The sequence below is a fragment of the Fusarium tjaetaba genome (genome assembly GCF_013396195.1).
Source record: "Fusarium tjaetaba strain NRRL 66243 chromosome Unknown NRRL66243_c0000060, whole genome shotgun sequence".
NCBI classification, from domain to species: domain Eukaryota; kingdom Fungi; phylum Ascomycota; class Sordariomycetes; order Hypocreales; family Nectriaceae; genus Fusarium; species Fusarium tjaetaba.
The window spans coordinates 198426-217525 of NW_023501256.1; the positions used below are offsets into that span (position 1 = coordinate 198426).

Below are 19100 nucleotides of genomic sequence, written 5' to 3' on the forward strand. Positions count from 1 at the left end.
CAATTTTCTCATTCATAAAGGGCGACAAACAATACTACGCTTGCGGCGGAAGAATGAGTTCATCACGGCTCCCAACTTCGATGACGCCTGCGTCACCCTTGAACAGATACTCCACGCGAAGAGTCTTGTCCAAGCCCGGCGCTGGGTCCCAGAATCCTGGTAGGCGACTCTTGCGCACGCCATGGGGGATCACTAGGGCTGGGCCGCTGGAATATGATGATTCGTTGATAAGAGCGGCAACGGCGATTGTGACATCGGCAACGCGATCGCTTGTTGCGAGGATGCCGTATTCATCAGGGATGCCGTATTTAGCATTGAGGATAACGAGACCACCAAGTGTCATCTGACGCTTCTGGCGACCCTCTATTGGATGTGCGAGGAGTGTTGTGATGTTGTCTGCCTCGTATCTATGCCGAGCAATGGCGACTGGTGCCCCAGTTGAAGAGACATCTGAGCGAACGCGGCGATGAGATCGTGAAACTCGTTGACGGCGACGATAGCCGAGACCAAGCTGCACTGCCGCAAGTCCAGCAAAGGGTACGGCGCCAGCCCAGAAAAGGACACTAGACCCAAGAAGCGACCGTGGTGCTATGAGAAGCGGGACACTGAGACGCTGACCAAGGCGGGACCAGTAGACGGAGAGGTGAAGGTTGTGCAGACTGATGCCGACTTCAAGGCCAACACGCGCAAAACGGCCAACAGACCACAGGTTGCGGAGGGCAAAATACTGGTCCTGGAATGTGTTGGAACAAAGCTCTGCCTCCACACGGGCTGAAGAGGGTAGACCAGGATCCAGTGATGTCGGAGGAGTTTGGAAAGGTAGAGTCAGGTCTTTGCTGTATCGGACAGCGCCGGCCAATGAAGTTGGTGTAGCAGATGCAGAGACTGCCCAGCTTCCATGCTTGCAAGAATTAATCTCGTAGTCGAGACCCCTAATACCGCCCTCATCGCCAGGAGAGTCCGACGAGCCTGATACAGGTAATCGATCTGATCGTCCTGTACGGAAGCCTAGCTCAAGGTTCGGGGTCGGTCCAGGGGCTTCGGCGTTGAAGAAGTCTGGATTGATTCTTGAGTGTTCAGAGAAAAAATGAGAGTATTGATTGGATCCAAAGCCCCAGTCGCCACTGTCTGCGCGCAGGAATCCTGTTCCGTGTCGCAGATTCTGGTAGAGTCCTAGAGCAACACGCGGTTGAATCGACGAGGAATCACGCGACGATTGTATACTAGCCTCGGCTATGGTTGGTTCTGAGAATTTGGGGAGGAGAAAGTGATGATAAAGACGGCTTGTGACGGAGAACTCTGGCAGAACATCTGACTCGAGCTCAACAGCAGTCTTGATCCACCTAAGCTTATCAGGGGACGATGAAGGCGAGCGGTTCAAAAACTCTTGTCGATATCGCAGAGAGGCCAACGGAGCGAACTTATTCTCAACGAGTTGTATGAGTCTCTGTCTGGTGATTGGCAGGGGTAGCAGAGGCTGATATCGATCGTACAAGAGTGACGTTGGTACCAAGGACAAATCCCGTGTAATGCCGTAGGTAGATCCAGTCACAGTCACAGTGGGTGTTGCGACTTGGATTCGAGGCTGTGATGGACTCTCGATTGTCTCCTTCTCTTCCTTTGAAGCAAGACTTGCGAGTCGTGTAACTTGAGATTGAAGAAGCTTCTGAAGTGCTGGTAGGTTGACAGTGACGGAATGACTGAGAGAAAAGTCAAGGATTTGCAGCCCTGAGGCGCCATGTCCCGACCCAGAGGCATCAAGTCGAATTCCTAGATCAGAGCTTGTCTGTATGCCATTCTGTAACCGGTCCCAAACAGCTTCTTTAAAGGCAACTTCGTATGCTGATTGCGAAGCGCCTGTCTCTTCAGCTTCCAGGAACTGGTCTAGGTCATACTGAGCTCGTCGCGCAGGGTCAATGAGTGTTTCGAAGGCATCCTGAACACGGAGGAATTGCTGATGAGCTACGGGGCGCAAATGCTCAGGATAGCTGTCCGGGTAAAAGAGGATAAACAGACGGTAGTATGCGCTCCGGATCTGCTGTTGCGACAACTCCGAAGTGTCTCGTGGGAGACAAAGTAGGTCGTAAAAATTAGTGTCGAGGTCCTCTGCTCCAAGTGCTGGATCTTGTGTATGAGGCACAGGTCCGTAGCCTCCTTCAGTTGAGCTCAAGGCAGCCTTCTCATCGAGGTCTGGATCTTCCGTCTCGGAAACAACACTCGTTCCACGCTCATAGATCGAACTAGCATCATCGTCCCAGAATGCGAACTCCTGCTTTGTAGCAGCGAACTGTTCATTGAGGGAAAAGCGAGATGGAGCAGCTCGAAGAGCTTGCGCAGCAGCTGGGGCGCCTGAAGACAGGCGGTGCTCATCCAAATTGGCTGAAGAGCGCACTGGAGAGTTTCTGGAGACGCCACGACGAGGACGAGCGCGGGGCACTCGAAGACTTTCGCGGCGGGTGTCTCTGTCGTGGGGCATGGTGTCTGTCTGTCTGTCTGATTGATGGTGTTGAGAGAGAGGCAGACGACTAACTCTCCATTAAGAGAGGACAGAATAGAGCGAGTGAGGACTACAGATCAAAATGATAGAGACGTCACCGCTTCGGACTGATGGCAGTGAGTGAGTAAGTAATTCTCCAATCACGATACACAAGAAAGCGGATGGATCATTCAAAGACCCCTCGCACGATCCCGATGTGGGTTGATCCATTGTTGGGAGTTGGAGAAGTTGTTAGGCCACTAATGTAAGCACCTACTGACGCAAAATACAGGGGTTTTGTCCTAGAAGTGTACGTATATTGGCAAGGAGAATTGAGATTCACCATCTAGGTATTTATCAAACTCTATATTGAGCTTATGGAATAAAACAAAGCTACCAAAATAGCAAGTAATGAGAGTAATAACACTTACAGCTGTGCCAGCCCCATTTTCCAGATCCACGATGCCCCCAGTCTTTTCAGGGACTCTCACTCCATTGAGACAAATTGAACAACATGTGGCAGGTTTAAGCGTGGATAGTAGCGGGGTATTTAATTCTATTGTTTCTGAGACTGCTCTTGTTTTACTGGGAATTTCTATTGGATTATGTCTCTGATAAATGCCCGACTTGGAGTCAGTTCGTGTTTGCATAGAAATGAAACATCGAATCCATACTCCCCACATGTTAATCCATCCATACCTAGATAGATAGACCTTCAAATAACAGCGTTGCCGGGCCATCTCGTACAACCATTATGCCCACTTGAAATGACAAGTAACTTCCGATTACTATCAACCATCACTGTCCTCAGAAATGGAGTGTCTCTTGGTGGCATGACCGAACCTGTGGAACGTAGCATCAGTGTTCGATAGCACGGTTCGCGATGTCATGCGTTTCATCGAGCTAAGCAAGGATTCCCCAGGGTCAAGGATAACTATCCATGCCCTTAGCAGGTTGTATTATTGTTGAAACGAAACTTCCTGCAGTGGGAGCTGTCCAAGTCTGCCTATAATCAACTCCCTCGATCAACTGTGTAATATCGTAAAGATCTATTGAAGTTACCTTAGGACGAGGAAACCTATGCTCTTGAACTCGAGGTGCCAAAAATAACTACCTATCCACGTAGCCTAAACTCCCCTAAGTCCCTTTACTGTTTGACTAAAGATCATGAGTTTTTTGGCCTTCCCTAGAATCCTCAATGGATGATCTATCGGTATGGCTAGTGCTTAGAACTTGCACAATACCTTCGATCAAAATAAGTAGCAAAAAGTCGGCAACATGTCAAATGACCCAGTATCGTAAGGGATTACTGTTCTCTACGGCAAGATTGCTACAGTAAGGAGCTAGAGTTATATTCAGAAGATAAATATTAGTACCAAAGGCACATTTAAGGAATCAAATGGTTTCTAAGGATTCATAATACCATAGCCCCTTTTGTCAGTCTTGTACAGGCCCTCATATGTTCAATCATTCCTATTAAGCCATGCTCCCATTGGAGATCTTTCGAATAGTTTTCAACGGAGAATGCGCCTGCCAAAAATCTATCTAAAGCTTGTAAAGACTGTGGCGCTACAGTATATATCCTCTTAAGAGTAACTGGAGACTCAGTGATCCTCATGACACCTCGTTCCTGATGAGGCTGTAATGCATCAAGACTCGCAAACTAGGTAGTCTTCACCCATTACAGGACACTGAGGAATGAACTGAGAGATCTTGCATATCAATTATCCTCAAGTCCTTATAGTTCTCAAAGTCGAATTCACTAGCACTCATCTTCATATCTTATTGTGTCGCCATCGGTCAAAACGAAAAGGGGTCGTGGCGATCACAGTCAAGTTTGAGTTATGTCGATATAAGTCCATTCGTTCCACTACCCTTACAAGTTTGTTTCGAAGTTGGGAGAAATACTCCAAATCTTCCATATAGCCAAAGCTGTTTAGTCAGTGCTTCCTGTGTTTTACCCATTGGCGAGTCTACAGTATGTCTGTTATGCCAACAGATTTTCTCCCTTATGACTGACTACCGGTGCTGTAAATGTTGTCGAGATCCAATTCTGAAGAATTCCATTTGCCCTCCTCATTACTTTGAATAGGGATATTTGGCTATCTTCTCGTCACTTGCCTCTTTGAAGGTCCCTTGTCGGGGACTCTTCAACCGACAATCATAACTTCACCTTCAGCCTCCAACAAACCATCACGACATTTAAGAGGACATTTTAATCAATAAACACATTCTGTTTCTGTTATATTCATAAGGAGATACCCATCGAATCATATCCGGTATTACTGAATTGCTAAATACTGTTCTTTAAGAATCTGCAATGATCAAACTCTTCTGACACTCGCTCGTTGCTAGAAGATTCTTCCTGGGAACCCTGGTTATATAGTATTTATAATGACCTGCCGCTTATCTTCACATCTATTTGGTGTCATCTGACCTCAACTATGTCATCAACTTGTACATCGATGCCATCGTGAGGTCAGCAGGGGATGAAGAATGTGAATACAATACAGTGCATTTTATATTGTCAAGGTATACCCTCGCTCTCACATGTACACTTTTGCCTCATTCAAGAGACGACCTAGTATTAGGAGTACCTGAAGAACCGTAAAGACTCCATGAGAGAAGCTTTGCACGCTTGCTGGGACAAGATGTTCGCCGTTGTAATTATGTTCAGTATTAAAGAGCAGGTCATGTACAAGATTAAATTTCCCTTGGCCTATTTCCATATCGTTAACTCGGTAGATCTTGTCATTGTTTGCGGCTTGACACGTTATCATTCTACCTTTTCCTGTAAAGCTTGGCTAGAATGAGACCACATGTTCAAAAACTTTCGAAGGGAGAGGTGTCCTATTATGTTTCCGATTTCGTCAAAATTTCATTTCATATCTATAATAATCAAGAGTATTCAACCCTAACGAAGGGGTGTGGGCTAAGTTGGTTATGTAAGGGTGGCTCAACATGAAGTTACTATTGCTGTCGAAGCTCGACTCAGGGATAAAGATACTTCACCAGCGTCCACATCCACACTTCCACAAGACTTCTGGGTCCTCATTAAGCCATGAACTAATTCAAGTTAAGGGCTATGAGGCACAAATACTATTATTTAGCAGTTGTAGCGCATCGTTCAGATGTTCTGCGTCCTATCTGTATGATCGTTCGGGCTTTAACCTCCAGCTCCAACCTCAAATGCACCATGCTGAACTACCAATTACATACGTATCCCCTCACTCGCTGCACTATGCCTCACTAATATAGATTGGATGTATACGTATCAGTTTACCTCTACATTGCCTGGGTCTGGGCTTGTGTCGTTCATCTTGTTTAGCAAGCCCCGTGGAAGACACTCACCAACTCACTTTGTCACGGCGTCAAGGCAGTCCTATAATGTGATAGTCCAGTCCACATACAACTTATTTACCTCCAGTTTCATATTCCAATGTTCTCAGCTACGTCTGAATAGTTCTATCACCGCTTTTGGGTCAGGCTTCTAGGGACACATCCAAGTATCTCAACACACCTCCTCAAGTCCAACAATTTCCTTAGACCCCTGAACGGAAGAATGATGGTTGCACCCAAAACAACGTGAGAGCATGTCGACATCGTCCATCACACCTGTCAAGTTATCAGTGTCGATTCTGACGGTGTCGATTGGGGCCACGACAACGATTCTCAGCGCTCCAAGACACCAATCACAGCGACGACCCAGCTATCGGGAGCAGCGCACAAGCCCTGACAAGAGAAACTCGTGGCCGCAGCTTGGGTCGAGCTGGAAGGGCGGAAAACATGCAAGATTTTAACCATGGGCGCTCCTCGAAATGGCATTGGCCAGGCTGTACCCTGCTGACCAGTCTCGAACTGCAAGGCCGATTGTCTGTCCCTGCGAACCTGTTGGCTATTTCCTTTTGGCCTTCCTATCTTGTATATGCAGTGTCGGGATGATCAGTAGAGACATAGTTAGCTCTTTGGGCGTTTCGGCAAACGTTATGCAGCCTAACATAGAGCTTGGAATATTGATTCACAGACCGATGAATAACAACAACCTGATCAGAGATGAGTGGTGTGCCCAGGTCTACAAGCAACGGCCCGTTGCATACAGTGCAGTCCCTTCACAATCAAATAACGGAATCTCTTTCGAATCACCCGCGGGCCGGAGCGCCAAACCCGTCCATCCTTCTCGCTTGCCCTGGCCTCGAGCAGCGAATTGCTTAGGCTCTCTCGATACAAGGGAGCTGAGCCGTAACACCTGGAGCCGCCGATACCAGGCCCTTGTGCGAGTTCAGGGTATGTTTCCCGTTCGTTGTACGAGACACAAGAGCCCTGGTACCACCCTGTTCTGTGTGCGACGTCATACAGCGGCTCGTGAACGAGTTCAACGACATGCGTACGCTCAGGTCGCTCATAACGGGCGGCGGCCTGCAATGCGAAATGCAAATCATCTGCAACAGAGTGATACTCGAATGACTGACCGATTTCGCAGCAGCGAACGCACGCAGCCCTACAGAATATGCTGGCAATGCGTCAGATTAGGGGTTATGTCGGAGTTGCTACTGTAGCCAGGGTGGTAGCGAGATGAAGGTCAGGTCAGGTCAGGTCAGAGAACAGCAATGATTGTCCACCCACATTAAGCAAACTGGGCCCCAGAGCATCTGTGTCACTATCACATTCAGGGAGACAGACAGACCTACCTACGCTATTGTTTGCTCGGCCTAGTTTCAGTTGAGCAAGTTGGAGCATCGATAAACAGAAAACACCGCAAATGAGCAGATTTCCAAGATTTCGATATCTACATCTCTTGGCAGTAAGACCTGACAGAAAACAATCGCCGATTGAGGACGAGAATCGCATGCATGCGGGTCCTGTGCTGTACAGTAGTATACGTTTTAGCTGCTTAATGTACAAGGATTGCTCACAACTGTTTCAGCTGCATTTCAGAAGTAGCATATCAACCAAGAAACCCTTCTGGCAGACGAAGAATGGTGTAATTCATGATAGCGTGGCCGTATCCTCATTCTCAATTGGGTCCAGCAATCAACTTCTAGGATCATGGATAAAGAGAAGCGTCAAAACAAAGAACCAACAAGTAAAAATGTCAGCCACACTAAACAACGGTGCGTCTTTAGAGGTCAGCCGGCGCAAGTCGACAATGGCGCCATGGTTGTTGCAAAGGGAGGGGAAGAGTATCGGGATCCTGGTCATCCTATCGGAGATTTCAACAATTCGGATATCGATCTTTCCGATACACGGTTTGTTTGTTTACTCGAGTCAAGAGCGTCAAATCAAAAGCCGTGTCTCTGTAGATAGCTTCAAAATAACCTGTTGAGACCCTTGCACAGTCGCATCGTGGCGCAGCGTACATATGATGCATGCATAGCTCGACGCCGAATGCGAACAGATCTCTCTGCCTTGCAGAACTTGGTAAACAACTCGATGCCTGCCCCTCTCTCTTGTCGTTATAGCAGATGTCCTCTTGTTGAAAAGCGACATTGTGTTGTCGATGATAGCGCAAGCCACAACAAAAGCCTCAAGCCATTCCGCATGCTAGACCGCGCCATTGATCCGCGTATGGAACCCTCCATAACCAAAAGCAGCAAGCCACAGGCTGAAGAACCCCTCTGCTTTGAAGCCTGTGTTCGGTCTGAGTGCTTCACCTCGGTCCACTCGGCTTGAGTTGAGAGCTATTTTTGATATAGGCAAGTTACATCGCACGGTAATAGAGTTGATAAAGTAACATGGGGTATTGTGGAATTGGAAACAATCAAGAAAACTAGCGTTGACAACGCACGTTCTGGTGTTTGCTGATACCCAAGCACCTAACAAAAACACCAATAGGCAAGTCGTAGATGAGCTGATAATTGAGGTATTAGTCTCCTACCCTGAGCCATGCTAGCCCATCTCAAAGTCGACATCTCACCGACAAATGGTTAAAAAGCACAACTTGTAACTATTCATCTGACTCGTCTCTCCTTTGAAGTGATTCTCTCCTTACTGAGGCCTTGCAGTTAAGGTTGTCGCTATATAGAGTTCGAGACTTTGAAGGCTTCATCTAACTCTCCGGAAATCGAAATCTTTCGTGATTCTTCAGAACCCTTGGACTTAATTGACTTGGCTCTCACATCGCGACCAATATTCCCACAAGAACCAACCTGCAAAAGTTGCTGGGATGAACCAAGACGACGAACCCGAATGACCGCCGCACGAGCCCCCAGCTCTGAACAGGGACCCCGGCCAAAGGCTTCAAGTAGGTAAACCAGATCGCGAGAGGAAAAATTGGTCCCGATTGGGATTTTCTTCCGCGATTACGAACTTGGTTTTACCTCTTAATCTTGCGACATATGTGGCCTATATTCAGTTCCATATTCAAGTTGACCAAGCTCCGCAGGACACCCAGGTGACTGAATAATCCTTTGATAAGACAAATCGACATCATCCTTCGGCCTTGCCTAGGCCTTTGGTGGCTGTTGTTGGAGATTCCAGCTTGGCTAGTTTCCCGATTTGGTGTCTCAAAAAGCAAACATGAAGAACTACCTGACCAACCAGGGGCCACGAACCAATCTCATCATCGATTTCGAACAAGGCCATGCCCTGTCAACTGTCCCAGCACCATTGTCCGCTCACGAATCAATTGGTGATCTTATTTTCAGCTTGTTGACTTTGGCCAAGTTTCACCGAACCAGAATGATCCTTTCGGTCGGTCTTATTCCGGTAGCATCCGACAGCTGAAGATCGTCTTCTTAGTCGATCATGTCCATCATGCTGTCAAGCGGCGAATGGCGCACTGTTCGCAAGATTCCCATCAGATTACGGATCAGCCATCACGAGAGACCAACGGTAACAAGCCATTCACATGCGCTGCATGGATCTACAGAGGGGGCATGTTCATGTCAACAACCGACATGTCGATTCTCAACTCTGATAGGATGCTCGGTGATGGCCTTCCTCACAGCCTCCCACATCCAGCTGACATCTTGAGCCATTAACCTAACTTGGTCAAGGGAACATGATTCCGCAACAGGACGTAGGGCAGACCTGGAAGCGAAGCGGCGGCTATCAACCTAAAGTGACCAGGGGTCAATACTCGGAGACGAACCATTGACTGCAACTCGTCGTCATGAAAACGAAGGCAGCAAAAAACCAACCCTCATTGGGACTTCTCACTGGATGGCCGGTTCTTGGTTTGAGATCCAAGATCGTGGTTCATGGTCAGCAAAATGCCACCCTAGCTGCCTAGTCACTCGCATATGCCTCTTTGGGATGCAGAACATATCCCACTCGGTGTTTCTGAAGCTTATCTCTATGTTTGTTGTTTATTGTTGTTTTAAAACTGAAGTCGCGCGCGATACAAACCCATCGTCCGCGGCAACATGACGAGACAACTGTCAGTGTGCCTTGCTTGGCATGTGATGAGACATAACCACAGAGGGGCATGATAACTTGCAACAGTAATCTGGGTAACTTGCTGGGCAAAGGTTTGTTCCTGGTCGAGCCCGGCAGAATTTGGTACTGTGACCTCTTAAAGACACGTCCACCCGCCGCCACTTGACCGCAGACACGAAAGCGTGAGGGCATCGACAACGAAGAGGTGCGGGGAAACTCCGAGTGAGACTGGACTGCAGTCCAAGCTCTACTGGTGTAGCGGGACTATCAGATTCCATGTTACACACATTGTAAGCGGGCAGCTCGGATGGTAATACCAGCCAATGATATCGCATAATCGCATCCCCGCGAAACTAAGATTGCTGTGGGCACTACCCTGGAGGGGCAGCAAAAACACATGGCGTCCTTGCAAAACTCGACGACTTCGAGATTTGTTGCCTGCCGAAGGGTCCATTGAGACACGACTGGTGGAATATCAACCCTGGCATCAATCTCACATAGAGATGGGATAAAAACAAGTATGTCGCTCCTCTTGCAATCAAATAAACATATACCCAGCATCAACCCAACAACCGCGATATGCAATAAGGGAACTGAAACACGAATGAATATAATGCAATAAGATCGTCCATAGGAACCAGCTTTTCATGTGAATAGAGGCGAGGATTGACTTCAACCAAGACCTTGTTCTTTGTCGGTGGCAGTGGCTCAGTAAGAGGCTCAATGTCTGGCCTGGTATCAAGGTCTACGGGACCCGTGGCCAAATACAGTTGAGCAGGCAACGTGAAGTTATCACAAGATCTCTTCCGGATCAATCGGTGTTCTGGAACCTTTGAAATTCCTTTCACTGGCGGTTGCCGGCAGTATTTGACAAATAACGAATTTGCCTGCGGGGACTATGACACGACTGCCGATGGTGTCTCTTTCGCCATCGATCGGGGTGTTCAAGCTGGAGCATTACAAGTAACACCGAGGACTAAGGATGGTTTGAAGCAGCTTAACGTCAGAGACGCTGTGCGAAAGAGGAGCACGAGAAAGTTTTTTTCAAGTAATAGGCGGAGCTTTGTATGAGGTTGATCAGAGATTTCGTGTAATCGCCATAGCAATTGATAAAAAATTGCAAGGTTGGGTTTTTACCAAGCGCCGTGAAACCCGTGGTGATGTATTTCCGACCAGCCTTGGCACTGCATAAAGTTGCAAGTCAAGTGGGTATCGGGTTTCCTTTTCCCCTTGACTTTTCTCCCTTGCTTGGAACCATTCAGATCGATGGATTTGGTTCCTTCGGAGGCGTCATGGATCCAGTTAGTCTGGTGCTGTAACCTTGCGTCGCTGTGGTGAAGAAGCGAGGGATGGACACTTATCGAATTCACTGGGCCCAGGCCGCTAACTAGGAAATGATTCAGCCGACAGCCAAGCCAAGCCAATATCCGCATAATCACCAGTCACGAAACACATAACGGCGCAGCGGAGCTGTTGAGGCGTGCACAAGAGACGAGATGAGCATGTATTAAAAAAAGAGGAGAGTCTAGAGACCCAAGAACAGGCTTCTTTCGCGTAAAAATGGACCCTGAAGGTACCGTATCTTAGCGCGTCACGACCCGACGCGTGGGGAGAAGCTACGCCAAAACGAGAATGGCTGCCCAGGTCTTTCAGCCTCATTTCACTCAGAAAAGGAGTCAAGTGTGTCGTCACTTGCGCGGGTAGCTCCGCTTTGTGGAAGGCTTCTGGAACATTTACACCTTAGCGTCATTTCAAGTTGGAGCCTGGCACGTGCACTCGTGTCCATTTTGTGTAAATCTGGACTTCTCTGTGGATAACCTCAAATTGCAGCGTGGTCGGGGACGAGGATGGAACCTCATCGGGTGCAGCAACAGTACCACTCTGTCGGTCGAATCAACCCTATCGTGAAGGGATCTTACGTACTGTAGACGGTAGACGGCACTTGTTGAGCGTATGAGGGGCTCTGAATCCATCGCCGCGGGCCGGACGGGAACAATAAGACGAAGAAAAATCCACTACGAACCACTTGGTGACATGCACCAGTCGTAGAGGCCCGGGCTTCAATCCTCGGATGGCAAAGATCTCTCCCACGGTGCCGTCTCGGAGAGTGGATGTCGAGAGTGCAACCAACGGGAACGAGGCTGTTGATAACTAATTCGAGGGGGGCCGCCTGTCTCAGGCGATGAATAGACGGTGTCTAACCCGCTATTTGTTGGTCCTGGGCTCAATGCAATTTCGATGGTCCTTGCACAAGTGAGAACCGCAGCATCCGCCAAGTGGAAAATATGTAGTCAGCGATTGCCGGCGGCGACAGCTTCATCAAGGTGTAATAAAAAATCTGCATTCGGCGAGTTCTGCGAGGTGATGGAGTGGTCGATGCAGACTCCATCGTGACCAACCTCGTGGGCGTGAGCATGTGCATTTCTTGAATTTTTAACTTCCTTTTTTCCCAAACTCCCCTCACTGCGGCCAAGGTGGCTCCTCATCTCACGCGTCTCGCAGCAACCCATGTACGTGGAACGTGTTGCGAGCTGCAAATCATCGCCAAAGCCCGCGTGTCTCTGAGGCGTCTTTTGGCGTTTATTTCCATCAGAGACAAGACACGTTTAAAAAGGAAGGGGAAAAAGTTACGGGGCTTCGGAATGGGGGCACGGGCAAGGGATGGGGTTGATCTCAAGTTGATCTACTCCGTACCTCCGTAAGGGTTCTTTGGTTAAGTGTCGAGAACTACAGGCATTATGAGTGGTGTCAGCATGAGTATCATCGTCTCGGCTTGGGCGTAATTCGCTGGTAGAGCCAAGGCGGAGGCAGCAACGCAACACTATGCACCACAGCAGGGCGAAGCGAGGGATGATGCATCACCAAGAGAAACAAGACGTGGAGCCAGTAAACCGAGCCGATATCATGTCGTTGACGCCATAATTAAGCAACTCGATCCGAGACTCTCGTGTCTCGCACCCTTTCACCCTTTAACCCTTAACTCTGCAGTAGCCACAAGCACCGAGCCAACCTAACGCGCTCTCTCCAAGTTTTACCCTAAGCCAGGGGAAAATCAGAGCATACATACAAGGTGATGCTCTAAAGTGCTTGCACATCCTGACATATTGACGTGCCTCAAAAGCTTGCCATTGGCATTCTACAGCAGGTAATAGCACTTCTGCAAGCCTGCTGCAGGCGTGCCGTCCTTTAGGACTCGTTACCCGTGGTGCTAAAGTCGCCAGTGGTGCAAAAATGGAAACCGGCGCCGCCACCTCACACCACCGAGGTTACTCATCTGTGTTACTTTGACTGAGGTATCTTGAGGTAGACAAGTCCTCCTGAGAAGATTGCGGCTCTTCCTGTTCTTTTTTCATTTCCACAATCTCACGGGAATATGAACGAGACGATTCGGTTTTAGCAGAGCGGAATTCGGGATCTAGATCGACAATAGAAGGGTCCGAAACAGATTCTAGCCAATGTCTCATCTCTGTAGAGACTGCCGCTTCTTGAGAAGCAACTGAACCGCACAGCAATATCGGGTGGTGGTTCTGCTCCGAAAAAGATGCTTCCGAATTTGGTGATCCCTGAATTGGGAACTCGGAGAGTGAATGCGGGGCAGAGACCAGTTTCAAGCTTCCTAGACTTTATATGGCAAAGTTTCAAGGCTCAATCGCACTAGATCCCACGCCTGCTCCATTGATAGCTTGCCTTTCTCCACTGCTGAAACTAAGATCATACGTCACATTTCTGGCCTTTTTCAAGGTCAAATGTGAGGGAGAATTGAAACCTGCATCGTGGAGGTAGGGAAATGATGGGCAATATGAGCTCAGCTCAGCTCAGCTCAGTGAAAAGAGCCCCAAGTTTTGCTGGCGTTTTGACATTTGCCTTGCTTCTAGGTGTGGGTTGAAGGCGAAATATTGAATCTAGTCTGACCATTGATGCACCCTGAACGAATAAGTCCAGCCACTTTGCTAGGACATGGGTAAGTCGGATCACAGCTCAGTAGCGTACGGACGGATACCGACCAAAGCACTAGGTTCATTTTTAAAGGACTGTCAATCGCGAATCTTGCACGTCTTAAGGACCGTGGTCGAGACAAGCTCTAGGCACCTGGCGGTTTGGTGTTGAAATTCAGGGACGCGCAAAGCCACCGGCAGCCTCAATATCATCTGTTCTCCCTTGAGGATCAGCAGGGAGAAGTGGCTCATGCCGTGCCCGCAAGACGTGGCTTACCTATGCCGGTCTTTGTTCAGGCCTCCTTTGTTCCGTCCTTTGGCTGATGGTCCGAAATTGGGCGCTGAACTGTCGCAGTTAGATATCTCAGCAATTGCGGAGGAAACATTTGAGATGCTGCCAAGCGCGCAACAATTTCAGCCAAAGCTATTCAATGTCATCACCTTCACAGACCTGTGTCCTCCTTGCCCGGAGTTGCTGTTCCTGGCGTGAGGGATTTCCGAGACCAAGTGATCATCTCTGGGTAGCTAAACGGTAGAGAGTTTAAACCATACTGAATTACGGATACCACTCCCATCAGTCTTGATGCATCAGAGTCAAGAGCAAAGCCAAGATCACCACGGTCAAACTCTCAGACCCTAGGGAGGCACGTCATGATAGTTGAACCAGCCTCCTGACCATACGAATCGCTTGTCACATATGGGTCAATTCCATTCAAAGAATCATGATCGAGAAATAACGAATGAGGTATGGCAGACCTGGAAACTAGAAGATCTACATGCTGGCACACCTTTGATCGTGGTTCACAGCCAGATCTGGATATCTTGACCCTCCGCGTCGGGAAAAGCCAGGGGATCCTGGCCGTAGTTCCTGGGGCTACCCCTCACTGGCGCATGTGAGAAGTGAGGAAAGAAGTGGTGATATAAACCCGCAAAGCAAAAAAGAAAAGAAAGCTTCGTAACCGGGCTTAGAAACTGGTGATGGCCTGCCAAGCCTCATTTCCAGTACCGACACCGACACCATCGCCCTTACCTTGACTTGATCACTGTCTCTGCCTTGCTTCAGTTGCATGTTACATGTCAGATACTGTCGATCTGACTGCCCGTTGCACTTTGAAGCTATCTTGTCAATTCGTGCAGCTGTGCAGGGTTCTTGACGCTAAACCTAGCTCGCCCTTAACTTTGGGGTTCCTTTTGCAAGCTCTCCCGTTCGCCCAGCCACCTGGGTCCGGCCTAAGATGCGCTGACTCCAGAGTCTCATGAAATACGCGTCTACGCCGTCTCATTGGCTCTCAGAAACTGCGTCGCCATTTGACGCGGGCGCGTTAATAACGTGAGCGCGAGATGGACGGGTTAAGAAGGGGTGTTGGTCTCGTCCTGAGCAGACGTGTAGTAATGTGATACTTTCCGGCTTTCCGTTCCATTTGTGAGTGTTGCTTCCTCATATGGTCGTGCGCTCTCGGCGTGTCTGTCTGTGCCTGTGCCTGTGCCTGTGCCTGAACCTGGAACTAGGCACAGTGCCTTGATCGTGTGCCTGGTGTCGTTGTCGTGAGAGGATTGTGGAGGTTTTGGATGATCCCACGCCTAATCATATCCCGCGCGCGAGCAATGCTCCTGATCTGGTGAGACTCGAGGTCAACAGGGGCAAATTTTCCTACAGCCTATGCCTAGCCAAACTGGATAATTGTGTCAATTCTGACGGAAGCTGTGGTTTGAGTGCCACCAAGTACAAGCGGCTGAAGCAATGTTTCACGGAAGTTGAAATGACTTAAAACGAGAAGGCGACAAAGCTTAGATACCACAGGGACAAATGGAGCGGCTGTTGGACCCCGAATCGAAAGAACATTCCTATGATAGTATCAACGGAGAGTTTTTCTCTCCCCCCTTTTTGAAAGACCCTGACTCGTTGGAATTTCAATTACTATCTCAAGTTAATCCATTTCGCTTGTCGACTAGGCAACTCGAGAAGAAGCTCATCAATCACCTAACAACGAAACTTTTGTCCCGCGTTGTACGGAGTAGTGACCGACGCTTGTACAGGCGGGCTAATGTATACCAACACATCTGCGTCATTACCTTCACAAAATGTTTCTTGTGCCTGTGCCCGCTTGACGTCTTATGCGTGCCATTTATACAAGCATGTTCCTTTTCGGCGTGGGGACGCTCTCGTGCGCTGTGGAGAGGGCCAATTTTTCCTTGGCTTCCCTTGCAGCAGTAAGTTTGAAGCGGCGGCATGGGATGGAAATGAGCATCGGGCGACTTATTACGGACTGAGCCCGCTGACGGGCATATACAAGACAGGCAAGATGAGTGCAAATATCGGTGAAGCTGTACGAGTTGCCACGACTAGCCTTGAATTAGATTTGTTAGGACGAGTCTGATCCATGGCGAGACAATCAATCTGTTGGTGATGCCGTGAGGTGTGATGTGATACAGCAGCAGATTTCAATCTATACTAACCAACGAAGAGAAAAAAAAAGCATGTGCCTATCTTATAACGACCGTTGATATGGGCGGGACCCCGGACGTCTGAGTGAGTTAGCAGTAGCGTCGGTCTCTATGCAGCCACTGCATGGAATATCTTGTTACAATACTCCGTATCCATCATGTTTTAATACCTGCATATTATCGCCAAGCACCTCCTTTTACCACCAGTTCCATACCCGCCTTATATGGACGGGGATGAGGAAACTGAGATCGTCTTTGAGATGGGTCTGATGCGTATGAGATCCAACCGGATACGTATCGGGCGAATAAATTTGTTTGCGACATGATATCGATCTCGCTTTATCAAAGTGGCACCTCAGGGCACTGGTTTGAGTTCCGATACTCAGAATAGTATCGAGCTAGATCATGTCTAGAACAGGGAGATGAGGCTGAATGTGAGACTGACAACTCATTCAAGGGAAGCTGATTTTATAGTTAATGAAGCTATCGGACAATGACATGCAGGAGAAAATATGGCTTTGATATGATTTGCGTTTATTATGTACGGATATGTGAATACGTAGTGTCAGGTTTGTGAATAGCGTTGTCAAAGCGGGAACATGTCCGGTTGAGCAAACTTTCTACGACGGCTCAACGAATTACGATACGCCCGAGGAGTAAAGCGGGACTGGCATTATACGCTGAGCAACCTACCTACTGCAGTTGCTGCTCCGTGCTGTGTTCCCAAAACTATAGCATTCAAGGGTTCTAGCAGGGCAGAACGCTGACAGCGTCTCACGACTTTTGGTACTGTACCACCGCCGGGCCCGTCACCCCTGAGCTACCTAGGCTAGGCAACGCGAGGAGAGGACCGCGCCGATGAACGAACACCATGCTACGTACAGATACAGTGGCAGTGGTAACAGTGACAGACAGTCTGACGTTTACAGCTAGAGAGCTGGCAATCATGTATAAATGACAGCTGCACAGCACAACATAAGTTAAGTTCACACAAGAGGCAAAAAGCTAAAGCCAATCAAGTGAGAGCTATGCGAGCCTCTCATCTAGCCCAACGCTTGTCTAGCGACCTGTAGTTTAGTGGATATATTGGAAAGTCAAAGTGAAGATCGCACGCTGTGGGGATTGGAGTGACAGCCTTGGATGTGAGGGAGACTGAGAATGACAGTGATGCTTGAGCACTCAATTAGTTACATGCATGATTAGTTGATGCAAAAGCCCGATGCGGTGAATTGATTGGTTCGGGGAGGATGTAAGAGTCGATAATACCTGAAAGCAACGCGAGCAGCGGGTAACTACTGGTAGTTACTATAGCACGAGTGCTTTTCAGTCCGCCAGAGCCCTTTAGTGATTGTCACAGGCCCTGGCTTTTCTAGCTGGCAACGCCCCCAAACCCACAGAAATCTCCCTTTGGTCGCCGAGATGGGAAACTGGGCTGACTGAGATGAAAGTCAGGATCTGGGCAAGACTCGAGGCAATCGTATTAGTCTCTGTCCAAGTGTCGTCGCGCAGCTGCCGCGTCGGTATGGACCCGTACTTAGGAACGACACGGTTGTGGAGGAAGACGAGACGAGACGAGACGGGACGCGATGGCTTCACGCTCCCGTCGGAGCTGCAAAGTAAGGTAGCTTGTGGGCTTGTGAAGCAACAAGCGCAGCAAGTGGCTCATGGGCTAACCCCAACCTCAACTTGCACACGCATCAACTAGCTGCGCCGGGCAACGAGTCTCCAGCCGAGTCGACTCTTTTCTGCGGAACAGTCAGTCGTCGCGTCCAACGGGAGCTTAATCCGTCCGTAGTGATGACGAGTGTGGGATGTTGGCTAAGTTACGGGCAGCTCGGAACCCCGTTAGAGTGCAGAAGCGTCCACTGTTGGCCGGACTTTTTTACGTTCATGACACTATCACTGTAAGGGAATCCATGCTTTTGAAGGTTTAGACAAGCATTGCATTCGCAACCCGAGCAACAGGGACGATGTTCTGAATGATGGATTTGCTACTATTGGCGCCTCACAAACAGGCCCCTGGCCATCACCTTATCATGGAATTGGTGCAATAGTGACAACATCTTATGATTTCTGTTTCGTTTACACCAAGCTAAGCAGCCTGTATATCACTACCTCCTCACCACTATCAATTCGAGCGCATTGACTTTTGACTCAATATGACGATTGTTTAAGTCGGCCAGAGGCCGCGGTCATGGTGGGCGCCCTCAACTCGGTCATGAGCGTGTGTCGTGGAGATCTTCATAATGTCTTGCTTGGTTGCCATGATGAAGACCAAATGGTGCATGCAAACGTGACGGTTTTTTACAGCTGGTGTCTGCCGACTCGCTGTGGTGAGCTTGTGTAGTGCTCCTTAATAGGTCGTCCGGCCATTGAATGGACGTACAATGCTTATAAACAAGGACAGCATGTAGGCCGGCTGTGGCCCTGCTCAACAAGGCCATGAAGCGGCCATGGGCAAAAGTTCTAAACAAACAAACTGTCGTGGCTGCTTGAGAGAGGGCTGCGTTGTTGAAGTATATAATAATAAATGTCTTGTCCAAAACTTGAAAGGAGTCAACAAGTAAATAAATTCGGCCGAGTGCATCGTACCACCAAAATATTGAGGCTCTTTGCTTCACTTTGAAGACATCTCTCATTCCACGTCAAGGTCGATTCAACATATAATTCATGATTGCTTTCATCGAACTAACTCGTAGCCGTTGTTTCTGTTCTGTATCGGATATATGTCTCTCCATGTTTGCCATCTACGTATTATTGAATCAGATTAAGTAAACCATTCATGATCAATCCGATCTATGAGCATCATTAACACCTGGGACCGGATCACAAAGTTCCTTCCCGGCATTGGATGGTTTCTCCTAGGC

The 19100-nt window shown here is 48.6% G+C and overlaps 1 protein-coding gene across 1 annotated transcript; it reads right to left on the reverse strand.

The window, feature by feature from the left end:
* Nucleotides 1-34: 34 nt before the first annotated feature.
* Nucleotides 35-2476, reverse strand: FTJAE_2999 (j domain protein; the record flags this gene model as incomplete). Its single annotated transcript, XM_037349248.1, has 1 exon — nucleotides 35-2476. One exon carries the CDS (start codon nucleotides 2474-2476, stop codon nucleotides 35-37), a length of 2442 nt encoding a protein of 813 aa, XP_037209912.1.
* Between the last annotated feature and the right edge of the window lie 16624 nt (nucleotides 2477-19100).